The sequence below is a fragment of the Mustelus asterias genome, unplaced genomic scaffold (assembly GCF_964213995.1).
Source record: "Mustelus asterias unplaced genomic scaffold, sMusAst1.hap1.1 HAP1_SCAFFOLD_1306, whole genome shotgun sequence".
NCBI classification, from domain to species: domain Eukaryota; kingdom Metazoa; phylum Chordata; class Chondrichthyes; order Carcharhiniformes; family Triakidae; genus Mustelus; species Mustelus asterias.
The window spans coordinates 34,892-61,746 of NW_027591251.1; the positions used below are offsets into that span (position 1 = coordinate 34,892).

A 26,855-nucleotide genomic window follows, 5' to 3' on the forward strand; every position below is an offset into this window, starting at 1 on the left:
AGAATAGCGATGAGGACCATCAGAGGATACAGCAGGATCTAGATCGGTTGGAGACTTGGGCGGAGAGATGGCAGATGGAGTTTAATCCGGACAAATGTGAGGTAATGCATTTTGGAAGGTCTAATACAGATAGAAAATATACAGTAAATGGCAGAACCCTTAAGAGTATTGATAGGCAGAGGGATCTGGGTGTACAGGTACACAGGTCACTGAAAGTGGCAATGCAGGTGGAGAAGGTAGTCAAGAAGGCATACGGCACGCTTGCCTTCATCAGCCGGGGCATTGAGTTTAAAAATTGGCAAGTCACGTTGCAGCTTTATAGAACCTTAGTTAGGCCGCACTTGGAATATAGGGTTCAATTCTGGTCGCCACACTACCAGAAGGATGTGGAGGCTTTGGAGAGGGTACAGGAAAGATTTACCAGGATGTTGCCTGGTATGGAGGGCATTAGCTATGAGGAGAGGTTGGAGAAACTTGGTTTGTTCTCACTGGAACGACGGAGGTTGAGGGGAGACCTGATAGAAGTCTACAAGATTATTAGAGGCATGGACAGAGTGGATAGTTAGAAGCTTTTTCTCAGGGTGGAAGAGTCAATTACTAGGGGGCATAGGTTTAAGGTGTGAGGGGCAAGGTTTAAAGGAGATGTACGAGGCAAGTTTTTTTACACAGAGGGTGGTGGGTGCCTGGAACTCGCTGCCGGGGGAGGGAGTGGAAGCAGATACGATAGTGACTTTTAAGGGGCGTCTTGACAAATACATGAATAGGATGGGAATAGAGGGATATGGTCCCCGGAAGGGTAGGGGGTTTTAGTTAAGTCGGGCAGCATGGTCGGTGCAGGCTTGGAGGGCCAAAGGGCCTGTTCCTGTGCTGTAATTTTCTTTGTTCTTTGTTTAATACTGAAAGGCCCGGATAGAGTGGACGTGGGGAAGATGTTTCCATTAGTCGGAGAGACTGGGAGCCGAGGGCTCGGCCTCAGAGTAAAGGGACGACCCTTTAGAACCGAGATGAGGAGGAATTTCTTCAGCCGGAGGGTGGATGATCTGTGGAATTCATTGCCACAGAGGAGGCCGGGTCATTGAGTGTATTGAAGACAGAGATAGATAGGTTCTTGATTGGTGAGGGATTCAAAGGTTACGGGGTAAAGGCGGGAGAATGGGATTGAGAAACTTATCAGCCTTGGCGGAGCAGACTCGATGGGCCAAATGGCCTAATTCGGCTCCTAGATCTTGTGGTCTAAATGGGTGACATCTTAACAGTGACCCCCTGGTTCTAGGTTCCCCCATAAGAGGAAACATCGTCTCCACATCCAGATAAAGGCAAAATACTGCGGATGCTGGAATCTGAAACAAAAACAGAAAAAATGCTGGAAAATCTCAGCGGGTCTGACAGCACCTGTGGAGAGAGAATAGAGTCAACGTTTCGAGTCTGGATGACCATTTGTCAGAGCTCTGACGAAAGATCATCCAGACTCGAAACGTTGGCTCTATTCTCTCTCCACAGGTGCTGTCAGACCTGCTGAGATTTTCCAGCATTTTTCTATTTTTCTCTCCACACCCAACCTGTCCAGACCCCCCGCCACCCCCCCACCCTCAGGATCTGAAAGGCTTTGATCGCGTCGTCTCTTCACTCTTCTAGACTCCAGCGGATACAAACCCAACCTCTCCGACCTCTCCTCATCAAACAACCTGCCCATTCCTGGTGTTAGTCTGGGAAACGTTCTCCAAACAGCTTCCAACACGCTGACATCTTTCCTTCAATAAGGGGACCAATACTGTATACAATACTCCAGATGTGGTTGCACCAATGCCCCTGTACACAATACTCCAGATGTGGTTTCACCAATGTCCCTGTACACAATACTCCAGATGTGGTTGCACCAATGCCCCTGTACACAATACTCCAGATGTGGTTGCACCAATGCCCCTGTACACAATACTCCAGATGTGGTTGCACCAATGCCCCTGTACACAATACTCCAGATGTGGTCTCACCAATGCCCTGTACACAATACTCCAGATGTGTCTCACCAATGCCCTGTACACAATACTCCAGATGTGGTTGCACCAATGCCCCTGTACACAATACTCCAGGTGTGGTCTTGTTAATGCCCCCTGTACACAATACTCCAGATGTGGACTCGCCAATGCCCCCTGTACTCAATACTCCAGATGTGATCTCACCAATGCCCCTTGTACACAATACTCCAGATGTGGACTCGCCAATGCCCCCTGTACACAATACTCCAGATGTGGTCTAGCAATGCCCCTGTACACAATACTCCAGATGTGGTCTCGCCAATGCCCCTGTACACAATACTCCAGGTGTGGTCTCGCCAATGCCCCCTATACACAATACTCCAGATGTGGTCTCACCAATGCCCCTGTACACAATACTCCAGATGTGGTCTCGCCAATGCCCCTGTACACAATACTCCAGGTGTGGTCTCGATAATGTCCCCTGTACACAATACTCCAGAAGTGGTCTCGATAATGCCCCCTGTACACAATACTCCAGATGTGGTCTCACCAATGCCCCTGTACCAAATACTCCAGATGTGATCTCACCAATGCCCCCTTTACACAATACTCCAGATGTGGACTCGCCAATGCCCCCTGTACACAATACTCCAGATGTGGACTCGCCAATGCCCCTGTACACAATACTCCAGATGTGGTCTCGCCAATGCCCTGAACACAATACCCCAGATGTAGTTGCACCAATGCCCCTGTACACAATACTCCAGATGTGATCTCAACAATGCCCCCTGCACCAAACACTCCAGATGTGGTCTCGCCAATGCCACCCCCCCCCATGCAACTGAAGCATAAACTCCCAACTTCAGTAATCAGTTCCCCCTCCCCTCACAATAAAGGTTCACATTCCTTTCGCATTGCTAACCACTTGCTGTACCTGCACGCTGGCCCCTTGCGAGTCACGGGGTGCTGTGTGTAGCTTTTGTCACGCAGAATAAATCAGCAAATCAGGTCATGACGGGAAGTAAAGCCATTAACAGCTTAATCTGAAAACAGTGTTATCAATCCACCCTTTCGAGAGACTGGCCGGTTCCAAGCATTGTTCCGTTGCTACAGACCATCAAATCCACCAAACTCCGCGATTCACTGAATGGATAATTCCCCCACCTCCATTAAGGCCTGTAAGTGATTGCTGGGAGATTTCTCATTGATGACAAGATTTACAGATTAAACCCCTCATGTCCGTAGCAGCCTTTCACCTCCTGCCAGCTTCCTCGACACGGCTTGTCCTCTGTGCACCCCTCACCCCCCCCTCTCCCCGGTATCTGCAATCTCGATCCGCGAATGATAAAGCAAATTGGCGACAGAGGCCTCGGCACATTCTGTACACAATAGACCGACGTGCTGTCGACTTCAGGACTTCAGCTCCTCAATGTGCCGACTCTCGGCTTGAACCAGAGCCCAGATGACAAAAGCCTAAGAAAGACTTAGAAGACTAAGAAAATTTGGCATGTCAGCTACGGACTCTCACCAACTTTTACGGATGCACCATAGAAAGCATCCTTTCTGGTTGTATCACAGCATGGTCTGGGCTCCTGCTCTGCCCAAGACTGCAAGGAACTACCAAGGGGTTGTGAATGTAGCCCAGTCCCATCACGCAAACCAGCCTCCCATCCATTGACTCTGTCTACACTTCCCGCTGCCTCGGGGAAAAGCAGCCGGCATAATCAAGGACCCCCACGCAACCCGGACATTCTCTCTTCCACCTTCTGCAGCACGGTAGCACAGTGGGTTAGCACTGCTGCTTCACAGCTCCAGGGACCCGGGTTCAATTCCCGGCTTGGGTCACTGTCTGTGTGGAGTTTGCACACTCTCCTCGTGTCTGCGTGGGTTTCCTCCGGGTGCTCCGATTTCCTCCCACAGTCCAAAGATGTGCGGGTTAGGTTGATTGGCCATGCTAAATGACCCCTCAGTGTTATGAGATGCGTAGGTTAGAGGGATTAGTGGGTAAATATGTAGGGATATGGGGGTAGGGCCTGGGTGAGATTGTGGTCGGTGCAGACTCGATGGGCCGAATGGCCTCCTTCTGTACTGTAGAGTTTCTATCTCTATTTCTTCCGTCGGGAAAAAGATACAAAAGTCTGAGGTCACGCACCAACCGACTCAAGAACAGCTTCTTCCCTGCTGCCGTCAGACCTTTGAATGGACCTACCTCGCATTAAGTTGATCTTTCTCTACACCCTAGCTGTGACTGTAACACTACATTCTGCACTCTCTTGTTTCCTTCTCTATGAATGGTATGCTTTGTCTGTATAGCGCGCAAGAAACAATACTTTTCATTGTATCCCAGTACATGTGACAATAATAAATCAAATCAAATATTAAAGTTGATCTTTCTCTACACCCTAGCTGTGACTGTAACACTACATTCTGCACCCTCTCCTTTCCTTCTCTATGAACGGTATGGTATCCCAATACATGTGACAATAAATCGAACAATCACTGGCTGGGACTCAGCTCGGAGTTTTTATTCATTCGTGGAACGTGGGCGTCACTGGCTGGACAACATTTATTGCCCATCGCTACTTGCCCTTGAACGGAGTGGGTTGCTAGGCTGTTTCAGAGGGCAGTTGAGAGTCAACCACATTGCTGTGGCTCTGGAGTCACATGTAGGCCAGACCGGGGTAAGGACGGCTGGAGGGGGTTACAGAAAGGGAGGGGTGTAGGGGCTGGAGGGGGTTACAGAGATAGGGAGGGGTATAGGGGCTGGAGGAGGTTACAGAGAATGGGAGGGGTGTAGGGGCTGGAGGGGGTTACAGAGATAGGGAGAAATATAGGGGCTGGAGGGGGTTACAGAGATAGGGAGGGGTGTAGGGGCTGGAGGAGGTTACAGAGATAGGGAGGGGCTGGAGGGGGTTACAGAGATAGGGAGGGGCTGGAGGGGGTTACAGATATAGGGAGGGGTGTAGGGGCTGGAGGAGGTTACAGAGATAGGGAGGGGTGTAGGGGCTGGAGGAGGTTACAGAGATAGGGAGGGGTGTAGGGGCTGGAGGAGGTTACAGAGAATGGGAGGGGTGTAGGGGCTGGAGGAGGTTACAGAGAATGGGAGGGGCTGGAGGGGGTTAGAGAGATAGGGAGGGGCTGGAGGGGGTTACAGATATAGGGAGGGGTTGGAGGGGGTTACAGAGATAGGGAGGGGTGTAGGGCTGGAGGAGGTTACAGAGATAGGGAGGCGCGTAGGGGCTGGAGGAGGTTACAGAGATAGGGAGGGGCTGGAGGGGGTTACAGAGATAGGGAGGGGTGTAGGGGCTGGAGGGGGTTACAGAGATAGGGAGGGGTATAGGGGCTGGAGGGGGTTACAGAGATAGGGAGGGGTATAAGGGCTGGAGGAGATTACAGAGATAGGGAGGGGTGTAGGGGCTGGAGGAGGTTACAGAGATAGGTAGGGGCTGGAGGGGGTTACAGATATAGGTAGGGGCTGGAGGGGTTACAGAGATAGGGAGGGGTGTAGGGGCTGGAGGAGGTTACAGAGATAAGGAGGGGTGTAGGGGCTGGAGGAGGTTACTGAGATTGGGAAGGGTGTAGGGGCTGGAGGAGGTGACACAGATAGGGAGGGTTGGAGGAGCTGGAAGAGGTTACAGAGATAGGGAGGGTTGTAGGGACTGGCGGAGGTTACAGAGATAGAGAGGGGGTGTAGGGGCTGGAGGAGATTACTGAGATAGGGAGGGGTGTAGGGGCTGGAGGAGGTTACTGAGATAGGGAAGGGTGTCGGGGCTGGAGGAGGTTACTGAGATAGGGAAGGGTGTAGGGGCTGGAGGAGGTGACACAGATAGGGAGGGTTGGAGGAGCTGGAAGAGGTTACAGAGATTGGGAGGGTTGTAGGGACTGGAGGAGGTTACAGAAATTGGGAGGGGTGTCGGGGCTGGAGGAGGTTACTGAGATAGGGAAGGGTGTAGGGGCTGGAGGAGGTGACACAGATAGGGAGGGTTGGAGGAGCTGGAAGAGGTTACAGATATGGGGAGGGGTGTAGGTACTGGAGGAGGTGACACATATAGGGAGATTGGAGGAGCTGGAAGAGGTTACAGAGATAGGGAGGGGGTGTAGGGGCTGGAGGAGGTTACAGAGATAGGGCGGGGTGTAGGCACTGGAGGAGATTACAGGGATAGGGAGGGGTATAGGGGCTGGAGGAGGTTATAGAGATGGGGAGGTGTGTAGGGGCTGGAGGAGGTTACAGAGATAGGGAGGGGATGTCGGGGCTGGAGGAGGTTACAGAGATAGGGAGGGGATGTCGGGGCTGGAGAAGGTTACAGAGATAGGGAGGGGGTGTCAGGGCTGGAAGAGGTTACCAATATAGGGAGGGTTGCAGGGGCTGGAGGCGGTTACAGAGATAGGGAGGGGGTGTAGGGGTTGGAGGAGTTTACAGAGATAGGGAGGGGTGTAGGGGTTGGAGGAGGTTACAGAGATAGGGAGGGGATGTCGGGGCTGGAGAAGGTTACAGAGATAGGGAGGGGGTGTCAGGGCTGGAAGAGGTTACCAATATAGGGAGGGTTGCAGGGGCTGGAGGCGGTTACAGAGATAGGGAGGGGGTGTAGGGGTTGGAGGAGTTTACAGAGATAGGGAGGGGTGTAGGGGTTGGAGGAGGTTACAGAGATAGGGAGGGGTGTAGGAGTTGGAGGAGGTTACAGAGATAGGGAGGGGTGTAGGGGTTGGAGGAGGTTACAGAGATAGGGAGGGGTGTAGGGGTTGGAGGAGGTTACAGAGATAGGGAGGGTTGCAGGGGCTGGAGGAGGTGTACCTCAAGATTAAGGAGGCCTTGTGGCACAGTTGGTTAGCACTGCTGCCTCACAGCACCAGGGACCCGGGTTCGATTCCCAGCTTGGGTCACTGTCTGTGTGGAGTCTGCACATTCTCTCCCTGTGTCTGCGTGGGTTTCCTCCGGGTGCTCCAGTTTCCTCCCACAGTCCGAAAGACATGTAGGTTAGGGTGCATCGGCCGTGCTAAATTGTCCCTCAGTGTTACCCTAACAGGCACCAGAGTGTGGCAACTAGGGGATTTTCACAATAACTTCATTGCAGTGTTAATGTCAGCCTACTTGTGACACTAATTAATTAACTTTATTACAGTGGCTTTAAACAAAACAAAAAGTGAAAATGTGGCAACAGGAGACTTTAAACTTAAACTTTAATAATCAGCTTGGAAATCCTTTCTCTACTATTCCCCAAATATGGGTGTCAGAGAGAGAGATCTCAATGCCAGCCATGAATGACAGGAGAGGAAGCTTGGAGGGGCTGAACGGCCTCCTATGAAAGCAGTGCTTGCCTGAAACTGCCCAGCCTCCCACCAGAAGGGTTAATCTCAGCTCTGGGCCACCCGTTTGGGAAGGATCTCAATCATCAGCATGAACCAGTCAACAAAGTACAGTGAAGGGCACAGACTCAGCGAGCAGAGGGGCTGAACGGCCTCTAAGGGGGGGCGGGTCCATTGACCGAGTCACATGTGATGGTCAGGACCAATAGGCGAGTAGCTGTTCCCCTCATTACTTCCGCCTGTTAGAAATTGACGTGGATATTGCCTGCGAGGGGAATCCCAGTCCTTCAAGGAGGGGGGGGGGGGGGAGATACAGTGTTCCTGCTCTCTATAGTGTCACACTGAGAGAAAGTTACAGCGCGTTCCACAGGGAATCCCTCTTCTCCAGACAGCCAGTACTGGGCAGGTAAGACTGAATTACACTGGCTTCCACAGGGAATCACCCCCTTCTCCAGACAGCCAGTACTGGGCAGGTAAGACACGATTACACTGGCTTCCACAGGGAACCCCCTCTTCTCCACACAGCCAGTACTGGGCAGGTAAGGCAGAATTACACTGGCTTCCACAGGGAACCCCCTCTTCTCCAGACAGCCAGCACTGGGCAGGTAAGGCAGAATTACACTGGCTTCCACAGGGAACTCCCTTCTCCAGACAGCCAGCACTGTCCAGGTAAGACACAGTTACCGTGGCTTCCACAGGGAACCCCACTTATCTAGACAGCCAGTACTGTGCAGTTAGGACAGAATTACAGTCGTTTCCACAGGGACCACCCGCTCCCCCCGCCCCCCCAGCTTGTACCACTGAACCCTAGAATCCTACAGTGCAAAAGGAGGCCATTTGGCCCATCGAGTCTGCACCCACCACAATCCCACCCAGGCCCTATCCCCATAACCCCATGCATTTACCCTAGCTATTCCCCCTGACACTAAGGGGCAATTTTAGCATAGCCAATCCACCTAACCCGCACATCTTTGGATTGTGGGAGGAAACCCATGCAGATACGGGGAGAATGTGCAGACTCCACACAGACAGTGACCCAAGCCGGGAATCGAACCCGGGTCCCTGGCGCTGTGAGGCAGCAGCGCTAACCATTGTGCCACCGCGCCGCCCCAAATACATTTGTTTACATAGAATTCCCACAGGACAGAAAGAGGCCATTCGGCCCATCGAGTCTGCCCTGACCACAATCCCACCCAGGCCCTATTCCGCAACCCCTCGTATTTACCCTGCTAGTCCCCCTGACACTAGGGTCAATTTACCACGGCCAATCAATCTAACCCGCACATCTTTGGAGTGTGGGAGGAAACGGGAGCACCCGGAGGAAACCCACGCAGACACGGGGAGTGAATGTGTAAGCTCCACACAGACACTGACCCCAAGCTGGGAATCGAACCTGGGTCCCTGGTGCTGTGAGGCAGCAGTGCTAACCCACTGTGCCACCGTGCCGCCTGCAACTGTGCAGGTAAGGCACTGTAAGAAGTCTCACACCACCAGGTTAAAGTCCGACAGGATTATCTGGCATCACGAGCTTTCGGAGCGCCGCTCCTTCCTCCGGTGAGTGGATGAGTGGTCACACCTGAGGAAGGAGCAGCGCTCCGAAAGCTGGTGTTGTGAGACTTCTTACTATATCTGTGAGCCCAGGTGTTTCCCCATTCTTACACACCACTCCTTTTTCTTATCGCTGGAGGTTGGAAAGTCTCACTTCACGCAGAATCCAGGGGTCGGCAAGTATCTGTGAGAGTGTGTGCGTGCGTGTGTTTAAAGTTTAAGTTTATTTATTAGTGTCACAAGTAGGCTTACATTAACACCGCAATGAAGTTAGAACATAGAACAGTACAGCACAGAACAGGCCCTTCGGCCCACGATGTTGTGCCGAGCTTTATCTGAAACCAAGATCAAGCTATCCCACTCCCTATCATCCTGGTGTGCTCCATGTGCCTATCCAATAACCGCTTAAATGTTCCTAAAGTGTCTGACTCCACTATCACTGCAGGCAGTCCATTCCACACCCCAACCACTCTGCGTAAAGAACCTACCTCGGACATCCCTCCTATATCTTCCACCACGAACCTTATAGTTATGTCCCCTTGTAATAGCTCCATCCACCCGAGGAAATAGTCTTTGAACGTTCACTCTATCTATCCCCTTCATCATTTTATAAACCTCTATTAAGTCTCCCCTCAGCCTCCTCCTCTCCAGAGAGAACAGCCCCAGCTCCCTCAACCTTTCCTCATAAGACCTACCCTCCAAACCAGGCAGCATCCTGGTAAATCTCCTTTGCACTCTTTCCAGCGCTTCCACATCCTTCTTATAGTGAGGTGACCAGAACTGCACACAATATTCCAAATGTGGTCTCACCAAGGTCCTGTACAGTTGCAGCATAACCCCACGGCTCTTAAACTCCAACCCCCTGTTAATAAAAGCTAACACACTATAGGCCTTCTTCACAGCTCTATCCACTTGAGTGGCAACCTTTAGAGATCTGTGGATATGGACCCCAAGATCTCTCTGTTCCTCCACAGTCTTCAGAACCCTACCTTTGACCCTGTAATCCACATTTAAATTAGTCCTACCAAAATGAATCACCTCACATTTATCAGGGTTAAACTCCATTTGCCATTTTTCAGCCCAGCTTTGCATCCTATCTATGTCTCTTTGCAGCCTACAACAGCCCTCCACCTCATCCACTACTCCACCAATCTTGGTGTCATCAGCAAATTTACTGATCCACCCTTCAGCCCCTCCTCACAAAGAGCAGAGGACCAAGCACTGATCCCTGTGGCACTCCGCTAGCAACCTGCCTCCAATCTGAAAATTTTCCATCCACCACCACCCTCTGTCTTCGATCAGATAGCCAGTTACCTATCCAATCGGCCAACTTTCCCTCTATCCCACACCTCCTTACTTTCATCATAAGCTGACCATGGGGGACCTTACCAAACGCCTGACTAAAATCCATGTATATGACATCAACTGCCCTACCTTCATCAACACACTTAGTTGCCTCCTCAAAAAATTCAATCAAATTTGTGAGGCACTACTTGCCCTTCACGAATCCGTGCTGACTATCCCGGATTAATCCGCATCTTTCTAAATGGTCGTAAATCCCATCCCTGAGGACCTTTTCCATCAACTTACCAACCACCGAAGTAAGACTAACTGGCCTATAATTACCAGGGTCATTTCTATTCCCCTTCTTAAACAGAGGAACAACATTCGCCACTCTCCAGTCCTCTGGCACCATCCCCGTGGACCCAAAGATCAAAGCCAAAGGCTCTGCAATCTCATCCCTTGCCTCACAAAGAATACTAGGATATATTTCATCAGGCCCAGGGGACTTATCGACCTTCAGTTTATTCAAAACTGCTAGTACATCCTCCCTCCGAATATCTACTTCCTCCAGCCTATTAGCCTGTAACACCTTCTCTTCCTCAAAAACAAGTTACTGTGAAAAATCCCCTAGACGCCACACTCCGACGCCTGTTCGGGGTACACTGAGGGAGAATTTAGCCGATGCACCTAACCAGCACGTCTTTCGGACTGTGGGAGGAAATCGGAGCACCCGGAGGAAACCTACACAGAAACTCGAAGCAGGAGGAGGCCATTCAGCCCTTCCAACCTGCTCCACCATTCATTTTAATCATGGCTGATGATCAAATTCGCTATCCTGATTTCCCCCCCCATATCCCTCGATCCCTTTAGCCCCGAGAGCGATATCTAATTCCTTCCTGAAATCTCACAACGTTTTGGCCTCAACTTTCTGTGGGAGTGAATTCCACCGCTCTCTGGGTGAAGAAATTTCTCCTCACCTCAGTCCTAAAAGGTTTACCCCCTTATCCTCAAACTATGACCCCCCCTAGTTCTGGACTCCCCCCACCATCGGGAACATTCTTTCTGACTCTACCCTGTCTAACCCTGTTAGAATTTTATAAGTTTCTATGAGATCCCCTCTCACTCTTCCAAACTCCAGTGAATATAATCCTCACCGACTTAGTCTCTCCTCATATGACAGACCTGCCATCCCAGGAATCAGCCTGGTAAACCTTCACTGTACTCCCTCTATAGCAAGGACGGACATCCTTCCTCAGATAACGGGGTGAATGTGCAGACTCCACACAGACAGTGACCCAAGCTGGGAATTGAAGCCAGGTCCCTGGCGCCTTGAGGCAGCAGTGCTAATGACTGTGTTGCCCCATGAGAGTGCGTGTCTGCATATGTGTTTGTGCGTGTCTGCATGTGTGTGTGTGTGTCTGCTGTCTGCACTGTAGGGAGTCTGAGTGGACTCGACAGCCCATCGAGCCTACGCCGCCATTCCCGAGAGCTATCAAAGTTACGGCACAGGAAGAGGCCATTCAGTCCATCGTGTCTGCACAGACTAGCCACTCATCCTAATCCCACATTTCAGCACCTGGTCCACAGCCCTGCATGTTCCAGCACTTCAGGTGTGGATCCAGGGCCCTTTCCAATGACTTCAGGGCCTCTGCATCAACCACCAAGCCAGGCAGTTAATTCCCAGGTGCCCACCACTGGGTGGAAAACTTTTCCTGACATTCTCTCCTCCTCTCTTCCTTCTCCTCCTCCCCCTTCTGCCAATCACCTTAAATCTTTGATTTGATTTATTATTGTCACATGTATTGAAAAACAGTGAAAAGTATTGTTTCTTGCATGCTATACAAAGCATACCGTTCATAGAGAAGGAAAGGAGAGAGTGCAGAATGTAGTGTTACAGTCACAGCTAGGGTGTAGAGAAAGATCACCTTAAGGCGAGATAAGTCCATTCAAAAGTCTGATGGCAGCAGGGGTACAGCTGTGTACAGTTCTGGTCACCCTATTTTTGAAAGGATGTTATTAAACTAGAAAGAGCGCAGAAAAGATTTACTAGGATGCTACCGGGACTCGATGGTTTGAGTTTTAAGGAGAGGCTGGATAGACTGGGACTTTTTCCCCTGGAGCACAGGAGGCTGAGGGGTGATCTTATAGGGGACTATAAAATACTGAGGGGCACAGATCAGCTAGATAGTCAATGTCTTTTTCCAAAGGTAGGGGAGTGTAAACTAGAGGGCATAGGTTTAAGGGGAGAGATACAAAAGTGTCCAGAGGGGCAATTTTTTCACACAGAGGGTGGTGAGTGTCTGGAACGAGCTGCCAGAGGCAGTAGTAGAGGCGGGTACAATTTTGTCTTTTAAAAAGCATTTAGACAGTTACATGGGTAAGATGGGTACAGAGGGATATGGGCCAAACGCGGGCAATTGGGACTAGCTTAGGGGTTTAAAAAAAAAAGCGGCATGGACAAGTTGGGCCAATGGGCCTGTTTCCAAGCTGCAAACCCCTATGACTCTAGGGAAGAAGCTGTTCTTGAGTCGATTGGTACGTGACCTCAGACTTTTGTATCCTTTTCCCGATGGAAGAGGGAATGTCCGGGTCCTTGATTATGCTGGCTGCTTTGTCGAGGCAGCGGGAAGTGTAGACAGAGTCAGTGGCTGGGAGGCTGGTTTGCCTCTGTGCCACCTCTCCGCCAGGGGAAACAAGTCTACCCAGTCGACCCTATCTCGGCCCCTCAAAATGTGTGGTACCCCTCAAATCAAGTCACACACTTCTGAGGGGAAACAACCCTAACCTACCCAATCTCTCCTCCGTCACCTCAATACTCCAGCCCAGGCAACGCTCAATACCGGGCGACAGGGCGATCGCTTTGCTGAGCACCTTCGGTCTGTGCGCAATCAGGACTCTGACCTTCCGGTTGCTGCCATTTTAACACACGATCCTGCTCCCGTGCCCACATGTCTGTCCTTGGCCTGCTGCAATGTTCCAGTGAAGCTCAACGCAAACTGGAGGAACAGCATCTCATCTTCCGGCGAGGCACTTTACTCCAAACCCAGAGACCCAGACCCAGAATCCTCAACCGTTCCTCGTACGACAAGCTCTTCATTCTTGTGAACCTCCTCTGGACCCTTTCCAAGGACAGCACATCCTTCCTTGGATACGGGGACCCAAAACTGCTCACAATACTCCAAATGGGGCCTGATCAGAGCCTTATACAGCCTCAGAAGTACATCCCTGCTCTTGTACTCAAGAGGGATGCAGGTGGTTGGTGTGGATAGGACAATGTGATTGGCGCAGGTTTGGAGGGCCGAAGGGCCTGTTCCTGTGCTGTACTGTTCTTTGTTCTTTATAAAAGATCGGTCTCCTTATCCTGAAACTATGACCCCTCCTCCCCTGTGCTTTCGATTCCCCGACCCAGCGGGGAACAATCTCTGTGTCCACCCTGTCGAACCCCCTTCACAATTCTATAGCTTTCAACAGGATGGCACCAGGGAGAAGTGGCTTCTTACAAGCTGTGCCCAGCATACCTTTTAATTCTATCTTTTACTCTCATTCTATCCTTCTCAAACTTGATTCTAACTCTCTTAAACTCTCTAGTTTAAATTCCAAGTGTGGTGAGGTCACACTTGGAATACTGTGTACAGTTCTGGTCACCCTATTATAGAAAGGATATTATTAAACTAGAAAGAGTGCAGAAGAGATTTACTAGGATGCTACCGGGACTTGATGGTTTGAGTTATAAGGAGAGGCTGGATAGACTGGGACATTTTTCTCTGGAGCGCAGGAGGCCGAGGGGTGATCTTATCGAGGTCTATAAAATAATGAGGGGCGTAGATCAGCTAGATAGTCAATATCTTTTCCCAAAGGTAGGGGAGTCTAAAACTGGAGGGCATAGGTTTAAGGTGAGAGGGGAGAGATACAAACGTGTCCAGAGGGGCAATTTGATTTATTATTGTCACATGTATTGGGATAGTGAAAAGTATTGTTTCTTGCGCGCTATACAGACAAAGCATACCGTTCATAGAGAAGGAAAGGCGAGGGTGCAGAATGTAGTGTTACAGTCATAGCTAGGGTGTAGAGAAAGATCAACAGGGTGGTGAATGTCTGAAATAAGCTGCCAGAGGCAGTAGGAGAGCCGGGTACGATTTTGTCTTTTAAAACAGCTACATGGGTAAGTTACATGGGCATTTAGACAGTTACATGGGTATGGAGGGATATGGGCCAAATGCGGGCAATTGGGACTAAGTGGTTTAAAAAAAAGGGGCAGCATGGGCAAATTGGGCCGAAGGGCCTGTTTCTATGCTGTAAACCTCTATGACTCTCACAATGCTCCAATTAAATCTCTAACAGATTTGGCGACCTTGCATTAAGTTGAACTTTCTCTACACCCTAGCTATGACTGTAACACTACATTCTGCACCCTCTCCTTTCCTTCTCTATGAACGGTATGCTTTGTCTGTATATAGCGCACAAGAAACAATACTTTTCACTGTATCCCAATACATGTGACAATAATAAATCAAATCAAATCCCATTCTTTGAAACTTCAGATAATATTAACCTCAATTACTTAACCTCTCCTCATAGGATATTCCCCCCCCCCCCCCCTCCACCCCAGGGAACGACTCCAGTGAACAAACCTGGACCTCGCTGCCCACAAGGGTTCTGGCTGCCGGCACGATGGGCTGAATGGCGTACGGCTGTACAGGCCGCTGTGTAAATGCAAGACTGTGTTCCTTCTGAAAACTTCTGTTCAAACTGGACGGCACAGCGGGTTAGCGCTGCTGCCTCACAGCGCCAGGGACCCGGGTTCAATTCCCGGCTCGGGTCACTGTCTGTGCGGAGTCTGCACGTTCTCCCCGTGTCTGCGTGGGTTTCCTCCGGGCGCTCCGGTTTCCTCCCGCAGTCCAAAGATTTTTTTTTATTATTCGTGGGACATGGGCGTCGCTGGCTGGGCCCAGCATTTATTGCCCATCCCTAGTTGCCCCTTGGAGGGCAGTTGAGAGACAACCACATTGCTGTGGCTCTGGAGTCACATGTAGGCCAGACCGGGGTAAGGACGGCAGATTTCCTTCCCTAAAGGACATTAGTGAACCAGATGGGTTTTTCTGACAATCAACAACGGTTTGTCACGCACCCCGGACATTCTCTCTTCCATCGGGAAAAAGATACAAAAGTCTGAGGTCACGGACCAACCGACTCAAGAACAGCTTCTTCCCTGCTGCTGTCAGACTTTTGAATGGACCTACCTCGCACTAAGTTGATCTTTCTCTACACCCTAGCTAGCTGTGACTGTAACATGACATTCTGCATCCTCTCCTTTCCTTTTCTATCAACGGTATGCTTTGTCTGTCAAGAAACAATACTTTTCACTGCATGTCAATGCATGTGACAATAATAAATCAAATGTCATTAGTCAATTCTTAATTCCAGATTTTAAAAAAATTTATTTAATTCAAATTCCACTATCTGCCGTGGTGGGATTCGAACCCGGGTCCCCCAGAACATTAGCTGAGTTTCTGGATTAATAATCTAACGATAATACCACTAGGCCATCACCTCCCCTTAATGTGTAGGTTAGGTGGATTGGCCATGCTAAATTGCCCCTTAGTGTCCAAAGATGTGCAGGTTGGGTGGATTGGCCATGCTAAATTGCCCCTTAGTGTCCAAAGATGTGCTGGTTAGGTGGATTGGCCATGCTAAATTATAGAAACATAGAAACCCTACAGTGCAGAAGGAGGCCATTCGGCCCATCGAGTCTGCACCGACCACAATCCCACCCAGGCCCTACCCCCACATATTTTACCCGCTAATCCCTCTAACCTACGCATCCCAGGACTCTAAGGGACAATTTTTAACCTGGCCAATCAACCTAACCCGCACATCTTTGGACTGTGGGAGGAAACCGGAGCACCCGGAGGAAACCCACGCAGACACGAGGAGAATGTGCAAACTCCACACAGACAGTGACCCGAGCCGGGAATCGAACCCGGGACCCTGGAGCTGTGAAGCAGCAGTGCTAACCACTGTGCTACCGTGCCCCTTAGTATCCAAAGATGTGCAGGTTAGGTGGATTGGCCATGCAAAATTGCCCCTTAGTAGCAGGGGGACTAGCTAGCGTAAATGCATGGGGTTATGGGGATAGGGCTTAGGTGGGATTGTAGTCGGTGCAGATGCAATGGGCCGAATGGCCTCCTGAACTGTAGAACTTTATGATCCTATGAACTCTTTCTTGCTTTTCAGTTGAAAGCACGAACATGGATCCAGACGTCTCCCTCCTGGTCCGGTGCCCCCTCCTGGGAGGGCTGAGCCAGGAGCAGGTCCGCGTGGAGATCTCTTCCGACTACAACCGCCGGGTCCTGCTGGGGCACGAGCAGAAGATCGCGGAGATCTGGCAGCAGAGGAAGCGGGAGAAGCCCTGGCTCTTCAACGGGGCCAAGTTCCGCACCCACGGGGCCGCACTGGAGGGTGAGGGCCTGCTCCTGAAGCTGGGCCTGACCTGCTACAAGGACTACCTGGGGACCAACTGGGCGCCGGGCGCCCGCCTCCTGCAGGAGCAGGGCACGGCCGACTTCGGTGACAGCCAGGCCTACCTGGCAGAGCCCCTGGGCGTTGGCGCCATGCTCCACACGGCTGACGACTGCTTTGTCTTCCTGAGGAGGAGCGAGCAGGTGGCAGAGGCGGCTGGTCAAGTGGACATTCCGGGGGGACACCCGGAACCCAAGGTTTGTTCCTCTTTATTCCAAAAACAGAGGCCCAGGTGGAATGAACAGGCCACCATGGCACAGTGGGTTAGCACTGCTTCCCCACAGTGCCAGGGACCCGGGTTCAATTCCTGGCTTGGGTCACTGTCTGTGCGGAGTCTGCACGTTCTCCCCGTGTCTGCGTGGGTTTCCTCCGGGTGCTCCAGTTTCCTCCCACAGTCTGAAAGACGTGCTGGTCAGGGTGCATAGGCCATGCTAAATTGCCCCTTAGTGTCCAAAGATGTGCAGGTTAGGGCGGATTGGCCATGCTAAATTGCCCCTTAGTGTCCAAAGATGTGCAGGTTAGGGTGGATTGGCCATGCTAAATTGCCCCTTAGTGTCCAAAGATGTGCAGGTTAGGTGGATTGGCCATGCTAAATTGCCCCTTAGTGTCCAAAGATGTGCAGGTTAGGTGCATTGGCCATGCTAAATTGCCCCTTAGTGTCCAAAGATGTGTAGGTTAGGTGGATTGGCCATGCTAAATTGTCCCTTAGTGTCCAAAGATGTGTAGGTTAGAAATATAGAAGATAGCAGCAGGAGGAGGCCATTCGGCCCTTCGAGCCTGCTCCGCCATTCATCACCATCATGGCTGATCATCCAACTCAATAGCCTAATCCTGCTTTCTCCCCATAACCTTTGACCCCGTTCGCCCCGAGTGCTATATCCAGCCGCCTCTTGAATACATTCAATGTTTTGGCAACTACTTCCTGTGGTAATGAATTCCACAGGCTCACCGGGTGAAGAAATGTCTCCTCACCTCCGTCCTAAATGGTCTCCCCCGAATCCTCAGACTGTGACCCCCTGGTTCTGGACTCCCCCCACCATCGGGAACATCCTCCCTGCATCTACCCTGTCCAGTCCTGTTAGAATTTTATAAGTCTCTCTGAGATTCCCCCCTCATTCAGACGAATGAGCGGATTGGCCATGCTAAATTGCCCCTTAATGTCCAAAGATGTGCAGGTTAGGTGGATTGGCCATGCTAAATTGTCCCTTAGTATCCAAAGATGTGCAGGTTAGGTGGATTGGCCATGCTAAATTGTCCCTTAGTGTCCAAAGATGTGCAGGTTAGGTGGATTGGCCATGCTAAATTGTCCCTTAGTGTCCAAAGATGTGCAGGTTAGGTGGATTGGCCATACTAAATTGTCCCTTAGTGTCCAAAGATGTGCAGGTTAGGTGGATTGGCCATGCTAAATTGTCCCTTAGTGTCCAAAGATGTGCAGGTTAGGTGGATTGGCCATACTAAATTGTCCCTTAGTGTCCAAAGATGTGCAGGTTAGGTGGATTGGCCATGCTAAATTGTCCCTTAGTGTCCAAAGATGTGCAGGTTAGGTGGATTGGCCATACTAAATTGTCCCTTAGTGTCCAAAGATGTGCAGGTTAGGTGGATTGGCCATACTAAATTGTCCCTTAGTGTCCAAAGATGTGCAGGTTAGGTGGATTGACCATGCTAAATTGTCCCTTAGTGTCCAAAGATGTGCAGGTTAGATGGATTGGCCATGCTAAATTGCCCCTTAGTGTCCAAAGATGTGCGGGTTAGGTGGATTGACCATGCTAAATTGTCCCTTCGTGTCCAAAGATGTGCAGGTTAGGTGGATTGGCCATGCTAAATTGTCCCTTCGTGTCCAAAGATGTGCAGGTTAGGTGGATTGGCCATACTAAATTGTCCCTTAGTGTCCAAAGATGTGCAGGTTAGGTGGATTGACCATGCTAAATTGTCCCTTAGTGTCCAAAGATGTGCAGGTTAGATGGATTGGCCATGCTAAATTGCCCCTTAGTGTCCAAAGATGTGCGGGTTAGGTGGATTGACCATGCTAAATTGTCCCTTCGTGTCCAAAGATGTGCAGGTTAGGTGGATTGGCCATGCTAAATTGCCCCTTAGTGTCAGGGGGATTAGCAGGGTAAATACATGGGGTTATGGGAATAGGGCCTACTCGGAAAAGGAGCAAATTGCAGGATAGAGTGGGACTGGTTGGGCAGCTCCCCACAAAGAGCTAGCACGGGTAAGACGGGCCGAGTTGCCTCCTCCCCCTTTGCTATTGTCAGCCCCCCCCCGGTATAATATTCAACCTGTGCTCTTTCTCTCGTTGCAGATGGCTGCGAAAGATATTCCGGAAGAATCCATTCAACCGGAGCACTTGTCGGGGGAGCTGGTTGTCCAAGAAATATTTTCTTCCATTCTGAGCGAGATCCGTGATGAGGTAAAAGGTAGGGGGGGAGGATCGGGAAAAGTTCCTGAACTTGGTGCCCACCCCATGTGGTCTCACTTGACCTCTCTTTACTCCCAAAGGCGCCAACTCTTCCTGGGCCGCGCTTCCGCTGGCACTGCACGTGGGCAACCCTCGCGTCTGTTGGCCTTGACCTTACTCGGCCATTTTGGAAGTCAGATGAAAGCCAGCCATGTTGCCCTGGACCTTATCTGTTTAATTCTTTCACGGGGATGAGGGGCGTCGCCGGGCAAGGCCCCGCATTTGTTGCCCATCTCTAATAGCCTCCTTGAACTGAGAGTCTCGCTCGGCCATTTCAGAGGGGGGATTCGAATGTCACCATGACGATATAACTCCATAGAATCCATACCATGCAGAAGGAGGCCATTCATCCCTCAAGTTTACACAGACTCTCCAACAGACCATCTTACCCAGGCCCTACTCCCGTAACCCCACAGATTTACCTCGTTAATCCCCCTAACCTACACATCTTTGGATACTAAAGGGCAATTTAGCATGGCCAATCCACCTAACACACACATCTTTGGACACTAAGGGACAATTTAGTTAAGAGTTGCCCACATTGTTGTGTGTGTGGGGTCTGGAGTCACGTGTAGGCCAGACCGGGTAAGGATGGCAGATTTCCTTCCCTAAAGGGGACATTGGTGAACCCCGATGGGCTTTTAGTGCCACAACATTGTGGTCAAGGTTACCCAGAGTCCAGATTTATTGAACTCGATTGAGATTTCCCCTGGTGGGATTTGAACTTGAATCTCGGACTCACGAGGTCTGGTCACTCCACCGCTGTATCCTTTAATAATGGGACAGCACGGCGGCACAGCGGGTTAGCACTGCTGCCTCACAGCGCCAGGGATCCAAGTTCGATTCCTGTCTCGGGTCACTGTCTGTGCGGAGTCTGCACGTTCTCCCCCCTGTGTCTGCGTGGGTTTCCTCCGCGTGCTCCGGTTTCCTCCCACAGTCCAAAGATGTGTGGGTTAGGGTGCATTGGCCGTGCTAAGTTGCCCCTTCGAGTCAGGGGGACTCGCTAGGGTAAATGGGGTTATGGGGATAGGGCCTGGGTGGGATTGTGGTTGGTGCAGACTCGATGGGCTGAATGGCCTCCTTCTGCACTGTAGGGATTCTATGATTCGAATGTCACCATGACGATATAACTCCATAGAATCCATACCATGCAGAAGGAGGCCATTCATCCATCAAGTTTACACTGACTCTCCAACAGACCATCTTACCCAGGCCCTACTCCCGTAACCCCACAGATTTACCTCATTAATCCCCCTAACCTGCATATCTTTGGACACTAAGGGACAATTTAGCATGGCCAATCCACCTAACCTGCATATCTTTGGACACTAAGGGACAATTTAGCATGGCCAATCCACCTAACCTGCATATCTTTGGACACTAAGGGACAATTTAGCATGGCCAATCCACCTAACCTGCACATCTTTGGACACTAAGGGACAATTTAGCATGGCCAATCCACCTAACCTGCACATCTTTGGACACTAAGGGACAATTTAGCATGGCCAATCCACCTAACCTGCACATCTTTGGACACTAAGGGGCAATTTAGCGTGGCCAATCCACCTAACCTACACATCTTGGGACACTAAGAGGCAATTTAGCGTGGGCAATCCACCTAACCTACACATCTTAGGACACTAAGAGGCAATTTAGCGTGGGCAATCCACTTAACCTACACATCTTAGGACACTAAGAGGCAATTTAGCATGGGCAATCCACCTAACCTACACATCTTAGGACACTAAGAGGCAATTTAGCACGGCCAATCCGCCTAACTCGCACTTATATTGAAGTGTGGGAGGAAACCGGAGCACCCGGAGGAAACCCACGCGGACACGGGGAGAACGTGCAGACTCCACACAGACAATTAATTTTATGACATTGCCCCTTCGTCTCCAAAGATGTGTAAGTTGGGTGGATTGGCCGTGGTAACACAGAGAGTGACCTGAGGCGGGAATCGAACCCGGGTCCCTGGCGCTGTGAGGCAGCAGTGCTAACCCACTGTGCGAGTGATGCCAGTAGACCTTGCGTTCTGGTGATCTAACGGGTGTGGGTGAATTTTCTATCTGGTGGGGTTGTGAAGGGATGGGAGAGTCTGAGCTGTATTAATCCGCTTCTGATCTCTTTGTCAGGTAAACATTCCTGTGGAAAGTTTAAGCCGGCCCGTGTTGCTGGGAGTCGCCAGGAATCACAGAAGTGCAGGAAGGCCCAGTGTGGAATTTTACGTCAGGTAGAATATCTTCCGCCCCCTCCCATTCTCCCTGCCCCTCCCTGAGACGGGTGGACATTTGATTCTCTGTGTCTTGACTGAGCTGCTTACCCGGAGTTGGACTATCTACCACGCGGAGACCGGCCATTCGGCCCACCTGCCTCGGGGGAGAACGTGCAGACTCCACACAGACAGTCGCCCAAGGCTGGGAATCGAACCCGGGTCCCTGGCGCTGTGAGGCAGCGGTGCCAACCCCACTGTGCCGCCAGTGGCGAATGTTAAACCCTGTCGCGAGTTGCTAGCCGTGAAGAGGATATCGAGGGATCTCCATCCTGTCCCATCTCCCTCTTCCCCCCTCACCGTGATATAGAGGGTGTTTCCCAGCGGTGCTGGAAGCTAGCGCCTCCTAGGCCCCTCATATCGAGCACTGCCGAACCGACAGACGCAGAGTAAGCGCGCCTTCTTTTTGTTTTGTTCCTCAGGTGTGAGCGGACCTCGGAAGAGGTGAGGCAGCGTTACCTCGTCGGAGGCCCAGAGGCCCACGAATCGACTGACATCATCTTCATCCACCGGGAGGTACGGGTCAGAGGTCACCTGACCAGCCGCCGGGCCGAACACCACTCGGTTGCCAGGCGCGGCCAACCGACGGCTCCGGGTTGTGGGGATTAGCCGCGATCGAGCCAAAATGGCGGGGGGACAGGCCCGAGGGGCTGAGTGGCCTCCCCCTGCACCTGATTCTGGCACAGGGCGTACTATCTCCCTCCTTGCTTGGGACAGGGCACGGTTTGGAAAATTTGGCACGGAAATCTCTCGAGGGACAGGAATGCAATTCAATCGGTGGCACAATGGTTGGCACTGCTTCCTCACAGCGCCAGGGACATGGGTTCGAATCCCAGCTCGGGTCACTGTCTGTGCAGAGTTTGCATGTCTCTCCCCGTGTCTGCGTGGGTTTCCTCCGGGTGCTCCGGTTTCTTCCCACAGTCCAAAGATGTGCAGGTTAGGTGGATTGGCCATGCTAAATTGCCCCTTAGTGTCCAAAGCACCAGGGACACGGGTTCGATTCCCGGCTTGGGTCACTGTCTGTGCGGAGTCTGCACGTTCTCCCCGTGTCTGGGTGGGTTTCCTCCGGGTGCTCCGGTTTCTTCCCACAGTCCAAAGATGTGCAGGTTAGGTGGATTGGCCATGCTAAATTGCCCCTTAGTGTCCAAGGATGTGTAGGTTAGGGTGGACTGGCCATGCTAAATTGCCCCTTAGTGTCCAAAGATGTGCAGGTTAGGTGGATTGGCCATGCTAAATAGCCCCTTAGTGTCCAAAGATGTGTAGGTTAGGTGGATTGGCCATGCTAAATTGTCCCTTAGTGTCCAAAGATGTGCGGGTTAGGTGGATTGGCCATGCTAAATTGCCCCTTAGTGTCCAAGGATGTGTAAGTTAGGGTGGACTGGCCATGCTAAATTGCCCCTTAGTGTCCAAGGATGTGTAGGTTAGGGTGGACTGGCCATGCTAAATTGCCCCTTAGTGTCCAAAGATGTGTAGGTTAGGTGGATTGGCCATGCTAAATTGTCCCTTAGTGTCCAAAGATGTGCGGGTTAGGTGGATTGGCCATGCTAAATTGCCCCTTAGTGTCCAAGGATGTGTAGGTTAGGGTGGACTGGCCATGCTAAATTGCCCCTTAGTGTCCAAAGATGTGCAGGTTAGGTGGATTGGCCAGGGACACGGGTTCGATTCCCGGCTTGGGTCACTGTCTGTGCGGAGTCTGCACATTCTCCCCCTGTCTGGGTGGGTTTCCTCCGGGTGCTCCGGTTTCCTCCCACAGTCTGAAAGACGTGCTGGTTAGGGTGCTAAATTCTCCCTCAGTGTAACCCGAACAGGCGCCGGAGTGTGGCGACTAGAGGATTTTCACAGTAACTTCATTGCAATGTTAATGTAAGCCTTACTTGTGACACTAATAAACTAAACAATAGATGGAAGACATGTAGGGGAACAGAGAGAGAGAGAAATGCTTCTCGCTGATTGGGGGAATCGAAGGCGAGGAGCGGACAGCATGTAGAAGTGAGAGGCAGACCTATCAGGAGTGAGACTGGGAAACACCTCCATACACAAAGGGAGGGAGAAGTCGGGAACACTCTCCCGCGAACATCAACCGGTGTTCAATCATAGAATCCCTACAGTACAGAAGGAGGCCATTCAGCCCATCATCATACCTGCACCGACCACAATCCCACACAGGCCCTATTCCCCATTGCCCCACATATTTACCCTGGTAATTCCCCTGACACTAAGAGGCAATTTAGCATGGCCAATCCACCTAACCTGCACATCTTTGGACACTAAGGGGCAATTTAGCATGGCCAATCCACCTAACCTACACATCTTTGGACACTAAGGGACAATTTAGCATGGCCAATCCACCTAACCTGCACATCTTTGGACACTAAGGGGCAATTTGGCATGGCCAATCCACCCAACCTGCACATCTTTGGACACTAAGGGACAATTTAGCATGGCCAATCCACCTAACCCGCACATCTTTGGACACTAAGGGGCAATTTAGCATGGCCAATCCACCTAACCTGCACATCTTTGGACACTAAGGGGCAATTTGGCATGGCCAATCCACCTAACCCGCACATCTTTGGACACTAAGGGGCAATTTAGCATGGCCAATCCACCTAACCTGCACATCTTTGGACACTAAGAGGCAATTTAGCATGGCCAATCCACCTAACCTGCACATCTTTGGGAGGCAACCAGAGCACCCGGAGGAAACCCACGCAGACACTGGGTGGAGGGTGAAGAATGTGCAAACTCCGCACAGACAGTGACCCAAGCCGGGAATCGAACCCGGGTCCCTGGCGCTGTGAGGCAGCAGTGCTAACCCACTGTGCCACCGTGCCAGCCCTTGTGTTTTTTCTACACATGCACAGTTTGTGGCTCCGACCTGAGCTGCTGGCAGGTGAATTAAGCCCCGCCCACTGGCTCGAGTGACTAGAAACAGTCTAGCCCATATTTCCAATGACTTGAGCGCATAAGATTGGGAGCGGAAACTCGCCTTTAAAAAACGGATCAGGAACCCTCCCGCTTTCACGCTAGCTGGGCACTTAGAAAAAAAATTCCATTGCGATGCCAGCCTTGCCCCTCTTGTCTTGTCGTACGAGGAACGGTTGAGGACTCTGAGTCTGTACTCGTTGGAGTTTAGAAGGATGAGGGGGGATCTTATTGAAACTTACAGGATACTGCGAGGCCTGGATAGAGTGGACGTGGAGAGGATGTTTCCACTAGTAGGAAAAACTAGAACCAGAGGGCACAACCTCAGGCTGAAGGGACGATCATAGAAATCATAGAAACCCTACAGTGCAGAAGGAGGCCATTCGGCCCATCGAGTCTGCACCGACCACAATCCCACCCAGGCCCTACCCCCACATATTTTACCCACTAATCCCTCCAACCTACACATCCCAGGACTCTAAGGGGCAATTTTTTAACCTGGCCAATCAACCTAACCCGCACATCTTTGGACTGTGGGAGGAAACCGGAGCACCCGGAGGAAACCCACGCAGACACGAGGAGAATGTGCAAACTCCACACAGACAGTGACCCGAGCCGGGAATCGAACCCGGGACCCTGGAGCTGTGAAGCAGCAGTGCTAACCACTGTGCTACCGTGCCGGCATCCTTTAAAACAGAGATGAGGAGGAATTTCTTCAGCCAGAGAGTGGTGAATCTGTGGAACTCTTTGCCGCAGAAGGCTGTGGAGGCCGGGTCATTGAGTGTCTTTAAGACAGAGATAGGTCGGTTCTTGATTAATAAGGGGGTCAGGGGTTATGGGGAAAAGGCAGGAGAATGGGGATGAGAAAAATATCGGCCGTGATTGAATTATTTATTTAAATTATATTTATATTATTTAAATGGTAAAACGTTGCAGCATGCTGCTGTGCAGAGGGACCCGGGCGTCCTTGTGCAGGAATCTCAAGGAGTTGGTTTGCAGGTGCAGCAGGTAATTAAGGCGGCAAATGGAATTTTGTCCTTCATTGCGAGAGGGATGGAGTTTAAAAACAGTGAGGTTATGTTGCAGCTGTATAAGGTGCTGGTGAGGCCACACCTGGAGTTTACTGTGTACAGTTTTGGTCTCCTTACTTGAGAAAGGATGTACTGGCACTGGAGGGGGTGCAGAGGAGATTCACTCGGTTGTTTCCGGAGTTGAGAGGGTTGGCTTATGAGGAGAGACTGAGTAGACTGGGGCTACACTCATTGGAATTCAGAAGAATGAGGGGGGAATCTTATAGAAACATATAAGATTTTGAAGGGAATCGATAAGATAGAAGCAGGGAAGTTGTTTCCACTGGTGGGTGAAACTAGAACTCGGGGGCATGGCCTCAAAATAAGGGGGAGCAGATTTCGGACTGAGTTGAGGGGGAACTTCTTCACCCAAAGGGTTGTGAATCTGTGTAATTCCCTGCCCAGTTGAGGCTACCTCATTGAATGTTTTTAAGGCAAGGATAGATAGATTTTTGAACAGTAAAGGAATTAAGGGTTACGGTGAGCGGGCGGGTAAGTGGAGCTGAGTCCACGCGAAGATCAGCCATGGTCTTGTTGAATGTCGGAGCAGGCTCGAGGGGCCGAGTGGCCTAATTCTGCTCCTATGTCTTATGGTCTTGTGGTCTTTGTTTCAGGACGTCCTGAAGCTGGAAGGGGACACGGACGGCTGGCGAGACCTTTGCCCCTCAGCCAAGGGCGGCGTCCTGCTCTACTCCCTCGTGCGACCCCGGACGCCTTGAGTCCACGGCCAAGGGGACGCGGGCGCCGAGAGCGGAAAGGAGAACACTGGACAACATGGCCGGCCCGCCAGCCATGGAGAGCGCCAAGGCGGGGTTAATGTTTCGGTGGAGGGTGGGGGAGGGGGCTCGGTTTGAGCCAAATGGCAAAAATACCCGGGACTTAGGAGGAAAAATGGTTTTTTTTTAAAAAAGCAATAAGATGCAGCCAGTGGTTGGGGTCCGGGAGGGGCCGCCATGTGGTGGAGGCTGGTTCAATTGGAGCTTGCGAAATCTGAAGAGAGAAAAACTTGCGGGTCTACGGAGGGGGGGGCGGGGGGTGTGACTCCTTCTTGCAGACAGCCCCAGCACGGACAAACATGGGCTGAATGGCCGCCTCGTGCGCTGTAAGCTTTCTATGATTATAAGAGTGCGGACAACAGGGTGACTACGAGCAGGAGTTGCTGTGAGACTGGCTGGTCTGCGGGGCCGGGACCTTTTTAACTCTGTCTGTCTGTATGTGTTGACCAATGGACTTTCGATTGCCAATTTTAAAAAGACATTGCATTCGGATAGCGCCTCGCACGTCCTCTTTATATCCCCTTGGAGTGTGCTTTGTGAGGTGGAAAGCGTGTTCCCCTTCTCCCAGCCCCCAACCCCCGCCGGTCCCATTTGCCTGCGTTGGGCCCATCTCCCTCTAAACCTTTCCCCATCCGCGTCCCTGTCCAAATGTCTTTTAAATGTTGTCATTGTCGCTGCCTCTCCCGTCCCCTCTGGCAGCTCATTCCACACTCGCACCAC

The 26,855-nt window shown here is 51.3% G+C and overlaps 1 protein-coding gene across 3 annotated transcripts; it reads left to right on the plus strand.

Annotated features, from left to right (window-relative positions):
- On the plus strand, positions 1-26,632 carry nudt22 (nudix (nucleoside diphosphate linked moiety X)-type motif 22). 3 transcript variants are annotated; one of them, XM_078206145.1, is made up of 6 exons: positions 1-101; positions 16,347-16,828; positions 18,937-19,044; positions 21,228-21,325; positions 21,787-21,880; positions 25,974-26,632. In XM_078206145.1, exons 2-6 carry the CDS (start codon positions 16,361-16,363, stop codon positions 26,076-26,078), a joined length of 873 nt encoding a protein of 290 aa, XP_078062271.1. In that variant the 5' UTR covers positions 1-101; positions 16,347-16,360; the 3' UTR covers positions 26,079-26,632. The 3 variants fall into 3 exon arrangements, with proteins under 3 accessions (XP_078062271.1, XP_078062269.1, XP_078062272.1); XM_078206143.1 differs by lacking the exon at positions 1-101 and adding an exon at positions 7,525-7,686; XM_078206146.1 differs by lacking the exon at positions 1-101 and adding an exon at positions 7,731-7,753.
- The last annotated feature ends 223 nt before the right edge of the window (positions 26,633-26,855 follow it).